Source organism: Trichomonas vaginalis, chromosome III, assembly GCF_026262505.1.
Source record: "Trichomonas vaginalis G3 chromosome III, whole genome shotgun sequence".
NCBI lineage: Eukaryota > Parabasalia > Trichomonadida > Trichomonadidae > Trichomonas > Trichomonas vaginalis.
The window spans coordinates 10,079,044-10,100,910 of NC_067205.1; the positions used below are offsets into that span (position 1 = coordinate 10,079,044).

Consider the following 21,867-nt stretch of genomic DNA (forward strand, 5'->3'; position numbering starts at 1 on the left):
AGTATTGAAAAATAAAGTTTAGGTGAAGAGGTTAGATCTCACCTCTTTTTTCACCTGTTTTTTCACCTGTTTTTTCACCCTCTTGAATTTTCATGAAATTCCTTAAGATAGAAAAAAAGTGAGTTAAAATGAGATGTTTACTGAAGGGGTCACCATGTCACCGGGTAACCATGTGTCACCAGGTAAACTAACTTCTTTTAAAAAATGAGACAACATGACATTTTGACAACAGTCGGGAAAATGTCAAGACTTCTTCATCGTAACGAGTGTAAATGAACCAAAAATATATTTTAGGTGAAGAGGTTAGATCTCACCCGTTTTCTCACCTGTTTTTTCACCTCTTTTTTCACCCTCTTGAATTTTCATGAAATTCCTTAAGATAGAAAAAAAGTGAGTTAAAATGAGATGTTTACTGAAGGGGTCACCATGTCACCGGGTAACCATGTGTCACCAGGTAAACTAACTTCTTTTAAAAAATGAGACAACATGACATTTTGACAACAGTCGGGAAAATGTCAAGACTTCTTCATCGTAACGAGTGTAAATGAACCAAAAATATATTTTAGGTGAAGAGGTTAGATCTCACCTAATTTTTCACCCGTTGAATTTTGTATAAAAACCAACCGCCAGAATTCAGACTGTTGCTATATTCTTCACAAAATGCTTGTTTTGAGGTCGAGCCACTTTTGGCTCCACCGTATTCTTTCAACCAAAACTCATGAAATTTGGTCATTTTTCAGCAAAAATATATTTTAGGTGAAGAGGTGAGATCTCACCCGTTTTTTTCACCTAATTTTTCACCCTCTTGAATTTTCATGAATTTCCTTAAGATAAAAAAAAGTGAGTTAGTATTTTTAAAAAAATATTTTTTATTTTTATTGTAAGAACATGTTAGCAACAACTTCACCAAACTCTTTAGTTATGAACCCAACTTCAATGTTAGTAGAAATGAAAAGCTTCATTCCTTCTTCATATACTTTTGAGACAGAAATCCAGAAGATAAAGCAAGAACTTCTCCAAGGAGATTTAGATTGCACTGCAAAAGATGAAACAAATGAACAATATCTTTATGAAATAGAGGACCTCATCGACCATTTACCCAAATTGCCTGAAATCCAACAACAAAAGCTTACTATTCCAGAATTTGAAGAAATAGAAGTGAAACCAACTGACTCGGTAGAAATAAAGAAGTTCATACGTAAGGTTAACTATGAGTTTCTTGGATTTCATTGCAACCACAAAGTCATGGACAAAGACTGCGATATGGTATATAAGAATGTTTCTGACATATATAAATCTGAAGAATTTAAGACCTACGACAACTTTGTTTCGTTAGTTGCTGAATGTGTATGGCAGATAAGAGATAAAGATAGAAGAGGTAAAGTATGGAACGAACAAATAAAACCAACTGCTTCAGATTTAAAGAAAACCCTTGACGCTATAGTTGTACTTGCAGGACAAATTTCAATGTACAATGCTAAAATGAACCCACAATGTTCTAAATGTAAAGCAGCAATGAGGAAATATAACTACTCCGTCAAAGAGATAGAACGTATGCGAAACGACTATGCTGACTTAAAGAAAGAAGCAGAGAAACCAGCAGAAAATAAAATGGACATGTTAGAATTTCTGAACAAAAACTATCCAACAGCTGACGATTTCCTTCTTTCAGATGTCAAGAAGAAATATAAAGAAACATTCGGCATTGTGAAAACATTCGATGTACTAAAAGAAGAAATCGAAGCCACAAAATTGTTTAGAATTTCAAATATACATCGTACAATTCATGTAAAACGCTTGTAAAATAACTGGGGTGAAAAAAGAGGTGAGAAAAGAGGTTAGATCTCACCTCTTCACCTAAAATATATTTTTATTGAATTCAGCAACAAAATTCTGAGTAAAATGACCTATGGAACACATACTTTTTCAGTAAGGACATATGGGGTGAGAAAAGAGGTTAGATCTCACCTCTTCACCTAAAATATATTTTTATTGAATTCTGTATAAAAATCTGAGTAAAATGGCATATGGAACACATACTTTTTCAGTAAGGACATATGGGGTGAAAAAAGAGGTGAGAAAAGAGGTTAGATCTCACCTCTTCACCTAAAATATATTTTTGGTTCATTTACAATCGTTACGATGAAGAAGTCTTGACATTTTCCCGACTGTTGTCAAAATGTCATGTTGTCTCATTTTTTAAAAGAAGTTAGTTTACCTGGTAGCACATGGTAACATGGTAGCACCTAAAAACTATCCAACTGCTGACGATTTCCTTCTATCTTAAGGAAATTCATGAAAATTCAACGGGTGAAAAAAGAGGTGAAAAAAGAGGTGAGAAAACAGGTTAGATCTCACCTCTTCACCTAAAATATATTTTTATTGAATTCTGTATAAAATTCTGAGTAAAATGGCATATGGAACACATACTTTTTCAGTAAGGACATATGGGGTGAAAAAAGAGGTGAGAAAAGAGGTTAGATCTCACCTCTTCACCTAAAATATATTTTTGGTTCATTTACACTCATGTTTGACAAAACATTTACACTCATTACGATGAAGAAGTCATGACAAAACATATACGATGAAGTTTATTTCCTGGACTGTTGTCAAAATGTCATGTTGTCAGTAATTTTAAGAGAAGTTAAATTACCTGGTGACCTGGTGACCTGGTGACCCTCATTTCTACCCTCATGAAAATTCAAGAGGTGAAAAAAGAGGTGAGAAAACAGGTTAGATCTCACCTCTTCACCTAAAATATATTTTTGCCGAAAAAAATGACCAAATTTCATTATATAACTGTTATTTTTTACCAAGTGAACTTTGACACTTCGTAAAAAAAATCCCTGAAATCATATCTTTTATACAAGATAGAAAATCTTACTCGCCTAAAACTCTATGAAAATAGTGAAGAACAGCGACCCAGACTTTTTTCGGGGTCGCCTAAAACTCATGAAAATCGTAAAAAAATGACCAAATTTCATGAGTTTCCTCATATGTTTGCTACCCTCGAAAAACCGAGGATAGAGATTCCGTACGAAAATCGTAAAAATTTGCCAATAAATTTAAGAGGTTGGTATGTACATAGACTATTAGTAAATGCAGTTGCAGTGAAGGCTTACTTTACATCGTTCAGAAACCAAACATACAGACATTGGTTCAAAAACCAAAGCACACAAGAACTTTTGAGCGAAGAACAGCGAGACAGACTTTTTTCTGAAAACAGTGAAGAACAGCGAGTAGGGACAAAAACGTAGTCGCCAAAACTCTATGAAAATCGTGAAGAACAGCGACCCTAGGTTTTTCGAGGGTCGCCAAAACTCATGAAAATCGTAAAAAACAGCGAGTAGGGACAAAACCCCAGTCGCCAAAACTCATGAAAATCGTAAAAAAATGACCAAATTTCATTATATAACTGTTATTTTTTACCAAGTGAACTTTGACACTTCGTAAAAAAAATCCCTGAAATCATACCTTTTATACAAGATAGAAAAAATAACGTTAGTTTTTTATAAAATATTTTTTTTATCTTGTATGTAAGAAACAGAAAATGTTAAAGGTTGAGTTTGAAACAGTTAGAAAGATAGACAATGACACCAAAATGGTTAGAATAGGTGATTTAAACGTAAGATACTCAAAGAAATACAACAAATATTCTTTGTCAGACATTATATCTCCATCTGGAAAGAAACCGAAGGACTGGGTTAGAATTGCTTCTACTCAGAAAATTTTGACAAGAAATCCTGAGCTTATGATATCGGTAAGATTCTATGGAACAAGAGCATATCTTATAGACAAAAGTCTTATACCAATAGTTTTGTTATGGTTAGACCCAGTTGTTGGATATAACTTCATAACATATGGTTCATTCGATACGGAACGTTGCAGTGAAGGCTTACTTTACATCGTTCAGAAACCGAAGGACTTCAACACAAAAAGATATAAGATAGGAAGAACATATAATATAACTCAAAGATATGACAGTACAGTCAATAGAGTCAAGGTTGTGTTTGTTAACGATATGAGAGCTGCTGAAACAGAACTACTTGAAAAGTTTGAGAAAATGTATGGTGCTCCCATAAAAGGTAAAGAAACGTTTGAAGTAGATGAGATAGATAAAGCTATAAAATTATTTGACGAAGTTGCTGAAAAATACATGTAAAGCGTTTATTTTTGGTCTTTTGTGAAAGTCAGGAAATAAAGTTAGTTTTTTATAAAATATTTTTTTTATCCGGAATGTAAAGACAGATATGTCAACAACAGAGAACACAACAACTGCTATCGTTCATGAAGCCATAAATGAAGAATACGAGTGGGTTCAGTTTAACAAACAGTTACGTCTCATTCGTTCGGTCAAAGACGATATGTACCAAATGCAAAGTATTTTGAATGCTCTTCGTTCTACAAAGCAAGCATATCATTGGTTTGAAAACCAACAGACAAAAGAACTTTTAGAAGAATTTCCTCATATGTTTGCGACCCTCGAAAAACCTAGGGTCGAGATTCCGTACGAAAATCGTGAAAATTTGCCAAATGGTTTGAGAGGCTGGTATGTACATAGACTTCTTGTAAATGCTGTTGCAATGTGGGCTTCGCCTCGTTATGCTTGGTATATTTACAGACTTCTTGACGAAATTCATAGACAAGAACGTGAAGAGATGGAAAAGAAACTTCATGCAAAAGATGAAGTCATTGAAGCAAAAGACAAAAGCCTTCAGAAAAGAATACCACGTTCGGTACCAAAAGGAAAGGAAAAGAACTATAAGTATATGATTTATACTGAAGAGATGGAAATGAAGAAGACAGAGATATGGTTATGTTGCATTTAGTCAGAAGAAACAACAAAAGCTTTTACGACCTTGCTAAGATTTAACAAATCTGACAGAAATTGGTTTCTATCGCGAAAACTTACCGATTTCAATGACACCAAATGAAGATGTGAAACAAATAGTTCAAGATACGTTACCTCAAAACACATATGATATTAAAGGTTGTACAATACTTACCTTCAAAGAAGATTTGCCATTGTTAAAGGAAAAAATAACAGAGTATTTTTGACAACTTCAAAACAAGTAGGGTAATGCACTCTTTATTTTTCAAGCTTGACTTCAGATGGCTCAGGTAGCTCTATAAGGTAAATTGCCTTGTCAAATCCTTCTGGCATTCCGAGTCCTTCCTTCCGACAGGAAAAAAATTTCCTTCTGGCATTCCAAGTTCTTCCTTCGAACAGGAAAAAATTTTCCTTCCAACAGGAAAAATTTTTCCAGTTGTCCGTTCCGTAAACCATTCAATTTTCGAAAATTGAGAACTTTTTGGTCGAACTTCAGAAAAAGTTTTTCCTTCCGACAGAAAAAGTTTTCCTTCCGAACAGGAAAAGTTTTTCCTTCCAACAGGAAAAGTTTTTCCTTCCGACAGGACACAACGAATGTCCGACGTACACCAACCGAGTCCATTCCAAAGCCAGAAGAACCGACAGCCCCAGCCACACAACAGACTTACTAAGACTAAACACTTACATTTTTTACGCTTGACTTTTTACAATTTGAACTTTGTTTGCGTAGATATGAATTCTGAAAGAAGTATGAGGGTCTTGTATGACTTTGTACTTCTCCCATAGTTCATGTCTGTCAAACTTACCTGCCATGGACTCTTTCATAAGTTCCATGAAATCGTCTTCGGACAATCCGGGGAAAAGTATATATATCAGTAAGTATTCTCTTTACATCCTTACTTAAACTCTTGGCTGTCTGTACACAAATGAAACTGAAATGTTAAAGTGTCTGAGCTTCTTAAGAATTCGACACATGTCTTGTTCTCTGTTCTTTAACAAAGGGTGAGAAGCAAAGTCATCTAAGATAAGAAGACATCTATGAGGGTAAGTCTTCCAATCGTAAGATTGCAATTTCTTCGAAATGTATTCTATCTCTTTCTGTTGTTTCTGAAGTGTTTCTTCTCTAATATTCTCTGCATTTCCTCATTTGGGTCTTTAAACTTCGAATTGACATACTCATTTATAGCATTATACTTCAAAACTCTTCTTTGTACTTCTTTATCCAATCTAACAACTCAGAGTCTTTTATACATACTAACTTAGACTTCTTTATAATATCTTTGAACGAATTGACGGTTTGGTCAAATTGACCAGAAGTACTACAAATAACAACTAACTCATAGAATGGGTTCTTCTCATCTAGTTCTTGTTGTTGTGCAGCCATTTTAAATAAGTGAAAGTCTTACCGACCCAGGTGGTGCAATTAGACCTGTTTTATACCATTCTGAGCAAATAAGAACTTGTCATGTATGGGTTTTATCTGAGCATTTTCCAACTTCCTTTGTTCTTATTTAAAACATTCTCAAATTTTTTTGTCAATGTCAGCAAACTTTTTTTCTAACATATTTTTAGAAAAATTAAAATTTTTTATCTTTTAGAAAATGTCTAGCGATTTCGCTATCTATATATCGAGACAAGCTTTTCGACAGCAAAACATCTGTCGACCATAAAATCTTACATAGTGTAAACAAGAAAGGTGAATTTGTTCTAAAGTTCTGTTTCTGGGAATATGACAAGAACCATAAAACATTAAGCAGAGAAGTCTTTAAGTTTGTCAATGACAGACTTGTTGACAGAGATGACGTCTTGGAGAGATGAAGTCCAAAAATTCTTAGAATGCAAAGAAGACACATGCACTGTTCTTGAAGATGAAATAGAAAACAGAATAGAAGAGCTATTAAAGGACAAAGAACTTTTACAAAAAATATGGTTCTGAGAAGTTTGACATAATCCAGAAAAGAAGAAGAGAGAAAAGAAAGAAAAGAAAGTAGAAGAAGAGAAGAAAGACCAGAGCCAGAAAAAGAAATTTGACATGTAAAAATAAAATTTTATTTTTAGAACATTTCTGGGTCAATGTCAATGTTCTCTTCTCTTTAGGAGTAAACACTGGCTTAGACTCTAAATCTTTTTAACCCAATTTACTGATACTTCTACAACTTTAGACTCATAATATTCATAGTCGTCTGCTTTCTTTGTTCATAAGGTATAACAAGTTTGTTGCTTTGCCTTCTTTAAGGTTTGAGAACCTTCTGTCAAAACTTTCTTTGACTGTTAACAAACCTTCTATGTCTAAGTCTTCAAATTTCGCACCATTTTTAGTCACAATAGCAAACTTAACTGGTTCGATGTTCCAAACTTTGTCAATGGTAGACTTTTCAAAATGGTAGAAGTAAACATTCAATATGTGAATGGGTCTAGTTCTTCTTTAAGTCTGACATGTACTTGTTTACTGAGATGAATTTTCATCTTTTCTATCGGATAAAAAATATTTTTTTTTTAAATTTACTCATAAAAATTTTCTTTGTATATACACCATTCTGTACGTCTAAAAGACTTTTGACATTTGCCAAGAATGTTCGTTTAGACGCTGTCATATAACCATATTCTTGACAATATTGTTTATACGAATCGTACAATGACCTTTCATCTAATGACACAAAGTCAGTTTCATCTATGAACAGTTCATATACACTCTTGTTTGCTTCTAACAATGTTTGTCTCTCTTCGGTATGTGGAATTTGTCTTGGATTGAACTTTGAAATATCTAATGTCATAAAATATGAGAACAAGTGGTTGTAAAAGTCAGATGTCAAAGTTTCTGCTAAAGTCGTCAAAATATTCTGTATCTTGCATATGAGAATCTGACGTTCTGACAACTACATATCTTCTGTCAGAACTTTCTAACTTCATCGGAACAGCATTGTTTGAAACCATAATGAAGTTTGCAACATTTTCACAAACTCTTTGGTCTTTATATTTTCTTTCAACAACTCCAACTTTGTCTGTTATAAGACTCTTCAAAGCATCTGAGTTCAAAACTTTTGTTGTATCTATACTTTGAAGTTCGTTACATACTATAAGTTTCATATTCTCTATTGAAGAGTTAAATTTACCGCAGATGTTTTCTAAGTTTGTCATATTCGGGTTCGAATAGCCTCTAACAGTTTGCATAAGATATCTGTAAAGAATGTGTTCTTACCTGTTCCTTGTTTTCCAATTATAATGAGAGCAGTTTCATTTTTAGCACTTGGATGTTGTAAGATGTTTGCAAACCAACATAAGATATACTCATAAACCTTTTCGTTTCCATTGCATATAATTTCTTTGACATGGTCTAACCAAGCTTCTATAATATTTTCTTTCCATTCTACTTGTTCATATTTATATCCAGTGAAGATAGAATAGAAGTTTGGAGAAGGTGTATAAAACTTTATACCACGAACTGAAAAATCTTCAAGTTTGACAATAAGATATCCCAAGCATCTAACATCTTCATGCCAACTTGTACGACTTTTATTTTCTTAAGTTTCTGTTTACATTCTTGTTCTGAAACTATTGTCGCTTTAGGTTTGTTAAAGACTACATCCCATTCTTTCATAACATAACATTCTGGGGCAGAGTCGACATAAATGACTAAACGTTTCAAATTCTCGACTGCTTTGTTATAGTCTCGAAATGGACACATATTTCTGAATGTTTGGAAGTCATAAAAATCTGAAACATCTATTCTGTACATTTTTAAAAAAAAAAAAAAAAAATATTTTTTTTATTCTTGAGCTATTTGTTGCATTTGTTGTTCTTGAGCTATTTGTTGTTGAAGTTGTTCTTGTAATACAATACTTTCACCAGTTGCATCTTCCAATTCGAAACTTTCTGCCGTCATTGACAAATACATAGGACATAAAAGTTTTACAGGAACAAAGTTTGCGTCAACTAAGGTTAAGTTTATGTTTGCTAAAGTGTTTGAGTTTACTAAAGCTGAAAACTCTGCATTCGAATGAACAATAGGCAAACCAGCAGAGAATGTGTTATTTATACGCATAAGTATCTTTTGGTCATAGTAGTTTCTGTCGACATTCGAATAACACTTTGAACCTAAGTTTGAAACAATATATAAAATAGGTGTACTTAAAGTCAATGGAACAGACATTCCTTGTATGACACCTTTTCCTGTTATAGGAAACTGTTGGTAGTAAAAACCAGATATAAGTTTTGTATTATAGCTCATATTGTTTATAGTAAACTCAGTCGGACATCCAAACATAATGAAACCTGCTCTAGTTGCAGCACATGTTACACCCGTACTTAAAGTATTAAATAAGTCAAAAACCTGTTGGTGGTATATCTGAGTAAGTATCTTCAAAGGAGTATTTTTTACCATTCACAACAATAAAATCTTCTGGTGTCAAAAGAGCAAAACAGCTTTAGTCGTCATTGTGTTTAAGGTTAGTTTACAATATCGTCCTTGAGGACTTTGTAAGTTTGTTGTTATAGAATTATATGACTCAGGGTTTTTAGTCGTAATAGTATAAACCATTGTGTCTTCTGCCATTTACTTAGCAAATAAATTTTAATGAAATGTTGTGGTCGTCAAATATTTTTATAACGTCTGGGAAACTATATTTTAAGTTCAACGTTTCACCTCCTTTCATAACGTATATCTTGTCAATGACATTATATGAAACACCACAGCAACTAACGTCGGGTTCTATTTCTTTGATGTTTATATCGTCTGCCTCTGTCAAAAGTTTCAATAGTTCTTTCAAAACTTCATGAGGTGCAATGACATATGAGTTCACTTTTACAGGGTTGTGTTCGACCAAGTTTAACATTATACCTAAAGCTTGACAAATCTTCTCCTGAGTTTGAAGTTTGTCTTTCAGTTGTTGGTAGTCGTTTCGAATATCTGCAACAGAACTTAAGTCTCTGCTAACTTCAGGGTATGTTGGTTGTTCTTTTACAGGAACTATTGTTATACCATCTTGGTCTTCGTATGGTTTCCCCACTTCAACATCTCTGTCTTTGACATTGACAACAACACTTTGACTGTTTGTTTGAGTTGGTGAATTTAACTTCACATCTGCCACCGCCATTAAACCTTTTGAAACACTTACGCTTCTATTTTTCGGAAATGACATTTTACTTAGAATAAAAAGATGGACGTATTTGAGTATCTCTTCGAATTGAAGCAAAACAAAGTTTACACACACAAACAATACAAATACATTGACAGAATAGTTCTTTATACAAACAATGGAAAATGTTATAGAATAGCAGTCTTTGCTGAACCAAAATATTTTCATAAAGCAAAGAAAGTTGGTATAACTGAAATGGTGAAAGTTCTTGAAGCAGACAAAAATATAACTTCAAAACTTACAGATATTTCTAAAGGTAAGTTTATAATACAATATTATGTCAAAACTGGCGTACTGTCAATATTTGACGGAGAGAAGTCAGTTCAAGAACAACTTACTGACCTGCTGCCAAAATCTGCTCGATGGAAGCTGTCGTTATGCCAATCTGAGGAGCCCCAGCAGGTTTCATCGAACGAATCTTCAAAAGAGCATCTTCCGTGAAAAGTGCTATTGGTTTTGTAAACTTCTTTGCTTTCAATTCATCTGGACCGTCTCTGTCACCAGTATATTGTATTTGAACTGTACCAACAGTTGAAATACCACCCATAAAGTCTTCTGAGTCAGCAAATGGAATGCCAAGCCAAAAGTTTGAACGGTCTCCATTTGTATATTGAGTTTTTTGACCTCCTGTATGGGTCCATACTTTCACATATGGCATAATAGAACTTTGCATTTCAGGGTTAATGGTTGTTGTGAAGTTGTTGTTAAAGTTCATAGCATCTAATGTCAAGTTGTATGACCTCATATCCTCAACTGTAGAATATTCTTCTCTTGGATAATATTTGCCATCTATGTTTATATGATATTTAATACCGGGGTTGTAGAAACAAGAATAGTCATTTATAGTTCGTCTGAACAGTACAAACATAGTATCTGCATGTTTCATTGCAGTTGTTAAAGCAATATCTGTTCTTGCACCTGGGTCAGCACTTTGGTTTCCAACTTCACCTGCAAAGTCTTTGACAGATATTTGGTGTATAGGGAACATAAGTGGAACTGCAATATATTTGGCAGCTAAAGCATTTGAAATATCTGGGTCCAACATATAGACTGCAAGTCTGCTTTCTATTCTCTTGCATTCAAACTGTTCGCATGTGAACTTAACTGGGTCCCAAGCAGTTCCAGCAGCATTGAAATAATAGTTTACTTCAGTGTTGAGGTTTGAGAAACCAAAGTCTAAGTCAACTTTGTCTTTGCAAAAGTCGGCGAATGACGTTTTATTTGTTCCCTCTACGTCTGTAATAGTGAATGGGTCTTGTGTTGGTGCAATGACTAAGTTATTTTTGCTTGGAGTAAGTTCAATAGAAATTTTTCCTGCCCAGTTTGGCAAGTATCTTAAAAACCTGAAGATGAGGAAAGATGACAAAGGAACTCTAAGTTTCAGTTTTACTTTAGTTACTGCTGCTGCAGTTTGTCCAGAAAGGTTAACATAAACTCCTGGAACGTTAGGGTCAAGTCTTCTTATTTTCTCAATAGTTGCATATGGTCTGTTTGTTCTCTAGCTTGTGGTTGTACTGAGTTTCTCAAAGCGAACCATTCATAGTTTGCCCATGTTACTGTTTGAACTAAGTCAGAGTTAGAATATATCTTATATCCCATGAAAACTTCTGGAGCATATTGGTATCCGACATAGAAAATACCATTGCAACCTTTCTTGTCAGACAACTTGGCAGAAGGTTTTATTTCAATGTCTTGTTCCACGTATAAGAATGAGTTGTCAATAGAAATAATGAAACCTGTCGCAAGCAATATCTACTGTTGTTGAAGAACCTTCTCCAAACTCACCTACGTTTCCATAAGAAACAGCAGTTGTATATTCGTAAGTTCCAGGAACTATTTCTGACCTTCTAATGGCATTGTCGCATTCGTTATACCATTCGGAAACGTTTCCGTTCATGGCATCCAAAACTGTTGGCGTTATATTCTGAGCGGCGTACATTTCATATGGGTAAAAATATAGAATAGTTGGATTTATGAGTCATAATAAAACCCACGTGGACCAAGCTTTACTTTCTTCCTGACTGAGTTTTTAACTCTTCTTTTTCCTTCATTGCCACTACTTTCACTAGATGAAGTTACTTCTTCACTACTTTCACTTTGTTCTACTCTTCTCTTCTTCTTTGGTGTCGCTTTTGGTAACTTGCCCTCTGCTTCAAGTTGTTGCATCTTTGCCTCATGTTCACCTAGTATGTTGCAAATTTCCCATGTCCTTTTTGCCTTTGGGCTCTGGTCGCCCATCTCAGGTAACCTATATCCTAGAAAGATTTTGTCATAGTTTGTATTTGAGTCTTCGCTTATTGTTTGCATGACTCTTTCCTGAGTTTCCGGTTCAAGCTCTTCAAACAGAGCTTGTCCATATGGAATAAGCTCGTTTCCAAATATATGTTTTTGTAGCCATTCTGGTTTTCTTTCCATGTTACCAATAATATCTTTTGTGAATGGGAAAGCTTTTACCCAACGTTTCAGTCTTGCGTCATTTATTTCTGTAGTTGGTTTTATTTTGTCAAGGAACATGTTTTTCAATACTAACATTTCATTTGGTACTGTCCATTTGAGTTTTCTTAAATATTCATCCCTTCTCAGTTCATTGTCTGCAAAGTAAGTTTTTATGACATTTTGCAAACTTTCGTTTGCAAGGTCATGTACAATAGGTTCTCTTCCTTCTGTCTCCCTAACTTTCTTTCTAAACTCTTCACCAAATATACCATCTTTATGGTTCTGTGTAGTTCTTTGAGATAAATGTTCTAGAACGTCAGGTGTTATATTTCCATCAGCCATGTTCATTTCATACAGGTCCAAAATATCTGCATCTTTCATATCTTTCAATGGCATTAAAGCCGCGCTGAAAATACCAGCTAAATCTGGTTCACCATTCACTTCCATTGCGTCTACAACTTCTTGGAATTGTGGTTGTAAGTTTATGAACCACCTATCCGGGTTAGCTTTATGACCCCATCTCATTGTAGTTCCATAGTCTGCAGAAACAAAAGTAGGTTTGTTTCCATATTGGTTAGGTTCTGAATGATCTTTAAACAATGTTTCATTTCTATATGTTTTGTTGAAATTTAACCTTTTATTTTCACCGAGTTCAGCCAAAGATTGAACGTTATATGGTCGTAAGTAAAAAGGGTTATTGTATTTGCGTACATTTTCTTTCAGTACTTCCATTCTATGCTGAATATTTTCATCTGGTGTTGGAGTCTTTTGTATGTCGGCAAACATTTTTCGATATCCTTCTACTATGTCAGCCGAATTTTTCTTAGACTCTTGGAAAGATTCCATATTCACCTCATACTCTTGTTGAGGGTCAAGATTTTTCGGCTGTTCCAAATCTTCATCTAGTTCTGTGAAGTTAGTTTCCAAAGGAGGGACTTGTTCGTTTCCTTCAGGCTCTTCTAGCTGTTGTTGCTGAACTATTTCTTCCATGTCTGGTTGTATCTGAACTTCTTCCTGTGGAGTTTCTTGTACCTCATCTGCTGGCATTTCATATATTCCGAGACCGTTTTTAACAAGTTCCCTATCTAAGTCATCCGGACTCATAAACCTTTCTTCTTTCGTTCCGTCTCTATTTTTACGCGTTTCATGAAGAGAGTTGAATTGTCATTTAGCTCTGACACCAAATATCTCGGAGTAAATTCAGTCATGTCATTTGGATGATATGCTATTAAATCATATCCCTTAGCGAGCTTGTATTTTCCAGGTTTGAAATTATATCCCATTTGGTGCTGAGCCATAAAGCTAAATAGGTTCGGGTCAGTATTTCCTTCCTTGAACTTTCTAATAGCTTCTTTATATCTGTCACTAAAGTCAAGAGTATCTGGGTAACCATAATCTTCCTTTAGCATTTTTAAGAATTCTTGGTTTCCTTGTTCTCTACTTCTTTTATGTCCTTGCTCTGTTTGTGGTTGTTGTTGTGCAGGATTTTGAACTGTTGGTTGCTGTGCTGGTTGTGGAGGTGGTTGTTGTGCAGGGTTTTGAACTGTTGGTTGCTGTGCTGGTTGTTGTGCTGGTTTTGGTGCATGCCTGTGTCTGTGTCCATGTGACGATGTAAATGTTTTAGGTAGTCCTGGTGCAGGTGCTTCTCTTGGAGGGTTTGGTGGTATATAGGTTCCACTAGCTAGTATATAAGTTCCACCAGCTGGTATATAAGTTCCACCAGCTGGCACATATGTTCCATCTGCAGCATAATGTCCTACCTGACTTTTCGTTTTTAAGAAAGCATTTACTAGGTCTGTTTTGGTCTGTTGTAACTCTTTTTCTTGACTTTCCACAACAGTTGCTCTAACGGCGTCATAGGCACTTTGAACTGCCTGTCTCGTTGCTGCATCTGTTATTTTAGTCATATTTTGTGCTACTTCTCTTAACTCTTTGTCGAAACCTTCAGACTTCAGTTTCTTTCCAGATGAGAAATCGTTCACTTGTTTCACCTTACTATGAAGAGCTTCGAAGGCGTTCTTAAAGTCAGCATTCATTAAAGCTTCATTTGAACTGTCTTCATCCGCTTGTATTTTTGTCCTTATTGACCCTATAAGTTGGGCTGCTTTAGCGTTGGCTTGGGCATCTAACCAGTCATTGTTAGCTTTTATATATTCTGCGCTTTTCATTGCCTTTTGCATGGCTGCGTCGTTATTTTTACTTTCTTGTGCTAAGTTTTCATACTGTACGGTTTGGTTTTGCAACTGTAAAAGTTTTTCTGCCTTTACATTTGCTTCAACTTCTTTTTTATACTCATCGCTATCCATATATGTCTTCAGGGCTTTTTGTTTTATTTCTTCATCTTTCAGTACTTTATATTGAGTAGTATGGTTTTTCAAATTTATAACATCTTGTTCCATTTTTGCTACTTCTGCTGCTTTTTCTGACACTTTTTTTGCATATTCCTCTGTACTTAGTTCTTTCAGTTGTTCTTCTTTCTTCTTTTTCTCTACGTTTAACTCATTGAGTTTCTTTGTGTGTCTGTCATATTCTAGTTTCTTTTCGTTTTCACTTATTTGTTTCTGTATGTCTATGTTTGACTTTTTGACATCTGATATTTGATTTTTGAGTGAACTCAAATTCATTTGACTTTGAGGGTTATAAGCTGTTCCGTCTGCAGCTCCACCATAGCCTGCCATTTTCGCTAAAAGTGCCGCTCTTAAACCTCCACTCTGTGCACCAATAACTCGGTTTAAAAGCATAGGGTTGCTTGACATTTGTTGCAACATAGTGGGGTCATTCATCATTTGTTGTTGCAACTGTTGTTGTGGTGTCAGTTTTACTATTGGATGTTTCAATGCTCTCTTCCTCTTACGTATATTCTTACGTAGCTTACGTGGCATTTTAAGTGAAGTTAAAAAGCGGTTTTTGACAGATGTTTATATGACACTTTTTGTTCAGCACAAAAAACTACTCGGTCAAAATGTTGTCAGTTTTGTAAAATAACCGTCCTATCTCATTCTATAAGGGGAAAAAGGCTTCTCAAAGTATACTTCCTTGGAACGCCCGTAACTTTTCCTGTAGCGACGATAGACCCTTACTTGTCCGGACAAAGTTATACTAAACATCTTCAGGGCTAGAGGGCACGAAGTGCCTGGAGGCCCCACTACCTTTTTTTTTTTTTTTTTTTTTTTGAAGGAAGTTTCGATGATTTCTCAAATCAAAAATTGAGATCGATTTCAGAATCTGAGTCTTTTATATATTGATCATATGCCAATTCAAGAATATTAGTAAAAATTTTTGATGAAAAATTTTTTCGACCAGACATAATTGTCACGTTTCCAGTAAAAATTATTCTCATGGTTGTGAGAGTTTTTATGACATTAGATTCTATAGTCACTCGGGAGTAGAGATTTTTATATGAAACCTTTTAATCATTGAGCATTTTAGAAAAAATTCGAAAATCTATTCTTTGATTGAGTGGAGTGGGGGACAAACTCGCCCATTGTCACTTTTTCATTAACCTTAAACTTGTAATTTTCATTATTTTTAATTAACCTTATTTCTTTCCCAATTCCTGATTTATTTTATTCACTTACTATTAAAAGTCACATTTTAATAAAATATAATAATTTATTTATAGCATTTTTTACTATACTGTAATAAAAAATTAATTATAATAAACTAAATGTTTATTAAATCAAATGTTTTCTTTGCAATAATATTTTTAATGTTGAGTAAACAATGTTGGGATCAAGTGTATCATTTTTCAGACCTTTCTGAACAGCTTCAAGCATACTGATGCATTCGACTTTTTTAAATTGTGTCATTTCTTCGAAATCTCTTGTGACTTTTTTGATAACTTTAACACTTCTCTCTGAATCCAGACCTTTAATTTGCAACTTAATCAGGAATGAAGGAACAACACTGGAATATAACTCGATGACAAGTTCATCGAGTCGAAGATTTGGTTGTACACCACTTGTATGTGCCGGATACCATTGTGTCAAATTTTTTCTGAAATTAACTTTAAAAGTACTAAGTAAGATCATGAGATATAGCAATATATGTTTAAACTAACTTATATTTTGGTTGTACACCACTTGTATGTGCCGGATACCATTGTGTCAAATTTTTTCTGAAATTAACTTTAAAAGTACTAAGTAAGATCATGAGATATAGCAATATATGTTTAAACTAACTTATATTTTGGTTGTACACCACTTGTATGTGCCGGATACCATTGTGTCAAATTTTTTCTGAAATTAACTTTAAAAGTACTAAGTAAGATCATTTATTTTTGCATAATATAATGCCAATATGGTTTCTTTTGATTTTATTTCATTTATAAGCAAATCAGATTTACCCAAAAACTCCACTCCATAAGCGTTCATTTGCTAAATTAAAAAGTGACAATGGGCTAGTCTGTCCCTTTCTCTTCTTTGATTTAGCAAATTTAGAACATTACCGATAAAAAGAAGATATTATAACGCCCATAGTAAAACTCTGCTGGAATAAATTTATGGAAGGATTTGAATACAAGAGAACTAGACTTAAAACTAGAAATTATACGAAACACATGACCATTAATATACATTTTTCACATTTTTATGGCTTATATCCACAATTCAAATTTGATGAATTCCGCTTTCTTGGTGAATACCTTCTTTTTTATCTTCACGTATGAGGAAGCATTCACTTACAAAGAAAAGAAGTCTTGTTTTTGATTGAAGGGCCTTTTTTTCCAACATACTGGTAAAATTTTGAAAAATTGAAAACGTTACATAAAACCCGATAATGAGCGAAATATCTGCTCAGCCAAAATATATAGAGATGCTGTCAGAAGCTGATAGAAAGGAGTACAACAATCTAAGATCGATGTTATCATCAAATGTAGTCAGGAATCGGCGAGGAAAGCGTGTTGAAACGTTTGCTGAGATTTTAACAGCAATAAAGAACTTTTGTATCAAAGGAGATGGCGATGATTGGAAACGATGCCTTGTATGCGGTGTTTGCTGGCTTCCTGCAGGAATTGCAATAAATAATAGACAATTCCAGATTTTAATCGATAAATGCAAGTCATCCATAAATGGATCACTCCAAAGAATGGGATATGGAACCATCCAATCTCGCCAAGAATCAATAAAATTATTAAGTGAGTCAATACCTCTTTTAGCACAGAATTATCCAGAAGCCCGTGAATGGAGTGTTCGCCAATATATTGCAGCTACTCCGCAACCATCTAATCCATCAACTCAATTTAAACTTATTCCACAATTTAATTCTCCAGCACCTCAAATACCAAATGCAAATAACGTTATGCATATGCCTACACAACAATTCTACGAGCAATTACCTCCTCAACCACAACAAGAACCACCAGAAGATCCTTATGATCCAAATAATGACTTTGGTAATTTCAGTATGGATCCAAATTATAATCCATTCGATGAATATGATCCATACTCTCTTGAACAAACCTTCCCTATCTCTTCAAAAGCTCAAGAATGAGAAAAAATTTACCGGCTTCACTTACAATTCTTCTAAATATTATGTTTGTTTTCTTAAATTATACATGTCTTTTATTATATCACTATATATTTAACAAATTTAATAAAATATTATCTATCCTAAGAAATATAAAGGAAAATTAGTCCGAAATGTAGTCGTGAATCGGTGAGGAAAGCGTGCGACTATAATAATATTATTATTTTGTTGAAGTGAAGTTTTCAAGAAAAATTAAGATTGTTTGGAAGGAAACTGCGGTAATATTGAATGAAATTGTATTTTAAAATTCTTGTCATTTCAGTGTGTGTCACAAAAGATTCTAAGGTAAATCCAGGAAAAGAGAAGAATTGATGTAAAACTCATTGAAGAGGGTTCATTTTATATTTACTTGTTTCATTAATGTTTGTGCTATGCGTAAATAAAATTTTTGCTGATTTCCTACAAATTTTAGTGACAGCAATAATAAGTAGAGTATCTCCTGCATCGAAATCATGAATTCGGTTATTTCTTTTTCAATGAACCAATTAAATAAAATCGAAAATATCAAACGAATATTTTATTCGAGAATCAAATCAAAAATGAGGATTCTAAATTCTGCATCTCTGAAAACCATTAAAATCTGGTTTAAAATCATTTGGCATTTTTTCAAAGTCAGAAGGTTTATTGTTTCGGCAATCCTTTGCGTTGACATCTGCACCATTCTGAATAAGTAGATTTTTAATAGCATATCTGCGTTTAAGTGTTGCATAATGAAGAGCTGTAGCTCCTTCTTTATCTTTAGCATTAATATCGGCACCACATGCAATTAGAATCTGAGCAATCTGAAAACAATTTCTATTTGCAGCATCCATAAGAGGCGTTGTTCCTTGTTTAGATCTGATATTAATATCTGCACCATGTTTAATAGCAAATTCTGCCAATTTTTCGCTGTTACTCTCTGTCGAGTAATTAAGAATTGTATATCCGACATCATCTTGCGCATTTATATCTAACCCGTGCGAAAGCAGAATTTCTGCAGATTCTATGCTCAGCGTTTCCCCTGCAGAATGGAGAGGAGTTCTTTTATGATTATCGACTGCTTTAATGTTTGCCCCATGCGATATAAGAAATTCAACCATTTTGGTATTATTCTTATATGCTGCAAAATGTAGTGGAGTTGAATCGAAATGATCTTTGATACTAACATCTACACCAACTGAAAGAAGGTATTCTGCCATTTCAATGTTACAACGCTGCGCTGCGAAGTGAAGAGGTGTAATTCCCTCATTATTTCGTGCATTAAGATCAAAACCTTTCGATAAAAGATACTTGAGAGTTTCTATATTATTAAGGATGTAAAACGAAAAAAAATTTTAGACCTGGGCGGCCCAAAAGTGACATTTTTAGCCCAAGTTTTTTTTTTTTTTATTGCTTGGGAGAGGTATATTAATTTTAACACATAGTATATCTATTTATATCTTTTAGCTATTATTGCCATTTGAAGATAAACGATAACGATTATTAGGGATAATCCCAGCCCAGCCCATATTCAAATTTTGAATGGAATTGAGAGGTGGGCTGGGATCAATCCCAATCCCCAATAATCGTCGAATGAAATATTGATGAATATTATAAATATATTTCAATAGTAGTATATTTTAATCCAATTGAGAGGCTATTTGGAAACAAAATAAAAGAAATGAAAAAAAAGTAGCAAGAAATTGCAGATTTTAAGATAGAAGTTGATTTGCTCTGATTAAGATCAATAGATAACATATGATTTTTTTCATGGTTTATGCTCATTTCAAACAAATTTTAAAAATTTTATAATAATACTATTCTAAATATATATCTAATAGTGTCATATATATTATACATGAATGATGAAGAAAAAAAGTCTTGTTATTATAATATATGAATTTGAATAAATTAGAAATTTGAAATTTTGCCTAAAAAAGTTAAATTCTATACTTGCAGTATGAATGTGTTGTAATGGTAGTAAGAATGGGCTAGCTCAAAGCAACTGCTCAAAACTTTCCCGCCAAAAGCGCAAAAGTGTCGTTTCTGCATGGAAGACCATAGCTGGAGTCACGCTCAACCATCCCCTTGCTGGTATGATGTACAGCCTTTGTTCTGACCAATCATAGTGCTGCTTCATCCATACCAGCAAGTGGTTTCAGCATCAGACCTCCGCTTGGTCTTCCATAAGAGCCCTGCAAATCAAGCACAGTAATTATGCAGCCTAGTTGCTAGGGTATAGTAGCTAGGCCGCATAATTATTGTGCTTTAGCGATATTAGTTATACGTTATTGCACGCATTCACTTATACTACCACTCTCTCGCTCCTAAAAAGTCAGATACTTCGTAATTACTAGAATAGGGCCAAGTTCTTCCGAGGCCTCTCATTGCATGAGAGACTTCGGAAGAGCTTGGCCCTAAAGCATCTCACTACGGCTCCCTGGTCTACAAAAGGCTAAAGAAACTACAATTTGAGTAGAGTCCTTCCGAAGTCTCCCATTCAATGAGAGGCTCGGAGGAATTCTACTCCAAGGTAATGCGCTTGTAGTTTCTGACTCTCTATTGAACGAAAAATGTAAATTTACACGAAAAGAGCAAAAGTTCTTCCGAGGCCTCTCATTGAATGAGAGACTTCGGAAGAACTTTGTTCTAGTGTAATGCGTGTATATTCTTGGGTCCAGGGAGAGCGAGAGAACTGGTTTGTAATTCGTTTTTGCTGAAGTTCTCCGGATTTCTCTCAATTGAGGAAGGAAATCCGGAAAACTTCAGCATGAGTTAATTGTGGTGTAACTCTCTGGGTATTTACCGGCCAGAGAGCGAGTAAAATATTAGAGAGCGCATAGTCTCAGCATAGGTATGCGCACTATAAATATACGTTATTTTTTACTTTCGTATGAAGAAATAGCTTCTCATTTTTATGCTTCTATATACTTTGTTACTAAGTAAATCGCCTATTTTCTTATTAAAGCCTAATTTTTCCACGTGATTAAGAATCTCTGCATCACAAAAATTCGTTTTCTGCTTTCAGAAGAGAAAGGGACAAACTATCCAGTGTCACTTTTCAAAGGAATAAAAAAAATAATAAAGATGGGGAACAGGACAAATTTGCCACACGGCACTTTTTTTAAAAAATTTAATGGAGCGGAGCGATACTCTGCTGCAGGAGCCCCAAGGCTCCCAATCATTACGAAAGGGAGCCTCAGGGCTCCTGAGAATCCATCAGCAGAGGCCTTTTCATTTGGCCTCTGCTGATCAAAGATTCGGCGAAGCCATTCTTCGTCTCAGGAGCCCCAAGGCTCCCAATCATTACGAAAGGGAGCCTCAGGGCTCCTGAGAATCCATCAGCAGAGGCCTTTTCATTTGGCCTCTGCTGATCAAAGATTCGGCGAAGCCATTCTTCGTCTCAGGAGCCCCAAGGCTCCCAATCATTACGAAAGGGAGCCTCAGGGCTCCTGAGAATCCATCAGCAGAGGCCTTTTCATTTGGCCTCTGCTGATCAAAGATTCGGCGAAGCCATTCTTCGTCTCAGGAGCCCAAGGCTCCCAATCATTACGAAAGGGAGCCTCAGGGCTCCTGAGAATCCATCAGCAGAGGCCTTTTCATTTGGCCTCTGCTGATCAAAGATTCGGCGAAGCTATTCTTCGTCTCAGGAGCCCCAAGGCTCCCAATCATTACGAAAGGGAGCCTCAGGGCTCCTGAGAAACCTCTTTGAGAAGGTTTTCTTAAAGAAAACCTTCTCAAAGATGATTGTCAGCATTCACTCAAAATCTACCAAGAGTTTCAAAGTTTCAAATCTATCTGAAATGAAGCTTTGAATCTCTTGTATATCTAATTGTAGAGGTACCTTTTCAAAATGTCTTCTATTGATTAAATTTAATCAGTAAAAGTCATTTTGAAAAGGTACATCTCTATAATTGCTATTGAGCATTCACTCTTGGAACCTTGGAGCTCTTGTGTAGTGCATGAAAACTCCAAGATTCT

At 34.8% G+C, this 21,867-nt stretch overlaps 8 protein-coding genes and 2 pseudogenes across 10 annotated transcripts, besides 6 other annotated features; 3 read left to right on the forward strand and 7 right to left on the reverse strand.

The window, feature by feature from the left end:
* Positions 1–12,984: part of a mobile genetic element that runs on past the window's edge.
* On the forward strand, positions 889–1,803 carry TVAGG3_0675140 (organellar and viral DNA polymerase type B; the record flags this gene model as incomplete). Its single annotated transcript, XM_001303635.1, has 1 exon — positions 889–1,803. One exon carries the CDS (start codon positions 889–891, stop codon positions 1,801–1,803), a length of 915 nt encoding a protein of 304 aa, XP_001303636.1.
* Positions 4,251–5,081, forward strand: TVAGG3_0675150 (annotated as a pseudogene). Its single transcript has one exon. A coding segment is annotated over exon 1 (831 nt).
* Positions 7,698–8,567, reverse strand: TVAGG3_0675160 (annotated as a pseudogene). Its single transcript has one exon. A coding segment is annotated over exon 1 (870 nt).
* On the reverse strand, positions 8,598–8,981 carry TVAGG3_0675170 (uncharacterized protein; the record flags this gene model as incomplete). Its single annotated transcript, XM_051242543.1, has 1 exon — positions 8,598–8,981. The coding sequence occupies one exon, from the start codon at positions 8,979–8,981 to the stop codon at positions 8,598–8,600; it is 384 nt and encodes a 127-aa protein (XP_051089130.1).
* TVAGG3_0675180 (protein of unknown function, DUF4106 family) lies at positions 9,388–9,924 on the reverse strand (the record flags this gene model as incomplete). The annotated part of the gene is made up of 1 exon (XM_051242544.1): positions 9,388–9,924. The coding sequence occupies one exon, from the start codon at positions 9,922–9,924 to the stop codon at positions 9,388–9,390; it is 537 nt and encodes a 178-aa protein (XP_051089131.1).
* Positions 10,301–10,711, reverse strand: TVAGG3_0675190 (protein of unknown function, DUF4106 family; the record flags this gene model as incomplete). Its single annotated transcript, XM_051242545.1, has 1 exon — positions 10,301–10,711. One exon carries the CDS (start codon positions 10,709–10,711, stop codon positions 10,301–10,303), a length of 411 nt encoding a protein of 136 aa, XP_051089132.1.
* Positions 12,985–13,848: 864 nt separating the features above from the next.
* TVAGG3_0675200 (kinase-related family) lies at positions 13,849–14,801 on the reverse strand (the record flags this gene model as incomplete). Its single annotated transcript, XM_051242546.1, has 1 exon — positions 13,849–14,801. A coding segment is annotated over one exon (953 nt), but the record flags the coding sequence as incomplete, so codon positions are not given.
* A 66-nt stretch (positions 14,802–14,867) lies between these two features.
* Positions 14,868–15,284, reverse strand: TVAGG3_0675210 (protein of unknown function, DUF4106 family; the record flags this gene model as incomplete). Its single annotated transcript, XM_051242547.1, has 1 exon — positions 14,868–15,284. A coding segment is annotated over one exon (417 nt), but the record flags the coding sequence as incomplete, so codon positions are not given.
* A 580-nt stretch (positions 15,285–15,864) lies between these two features.
* Positions 15,865–16,819: a mobile genetic element.
* A 353-nt stretch (positions 16,820–17,172) lies between these two features.
* On the forward strand, positions 17,173–18,040 carry TVAGG3_0675230 (transcription-initiator DNA-binding domain ibd family; the record flags this gene model as incomplete). Its single annotated transcript, XM_001320459.1, has 1 exon — positions 17,179–17,892. One exon carries the CDS (start codon positions 17,179–17,181, stop codon positions 17,890–17,892), a length of 714 nt encoding a protein of 237 aa, XP_001320494.1.
* A 408-nt stretch (positions 18,041–18,448) lies between these two features.
* TVAGG3_0675240 (ankyrin repeat-containing protein DDB G0279043 family) lies at positions 18,449–19,405 on the reverse strand (the record flags this gene model as incomplete). Its single annotated transcript, XM_001320458.1, has 1 exon — positions 18,477–19,106. One exon carries the CDS (start codon positions 19,104–19,106, stop codon positions 18,477–18,479), a length of 630 nt encoding a protein of 209 aa, XP_001320493.1.
* Positions 19,406–20,245: 840 nt separating this feature from the next.
* Positions 20,246–20,306: a mobile genetic element.
* Positions 20,307–20,458: 152 nt separating this feature from the next.
* Positions 20,459–20,911: a mobile genetic element.
* A 5-nt stretch (positions 20,912–20,916) lies between these two features.
* Positions 20,917–20,976: a mobile genetic element.
* Positions 20,977–21,867: part of a mobile genetic element that runs on past the window's edge.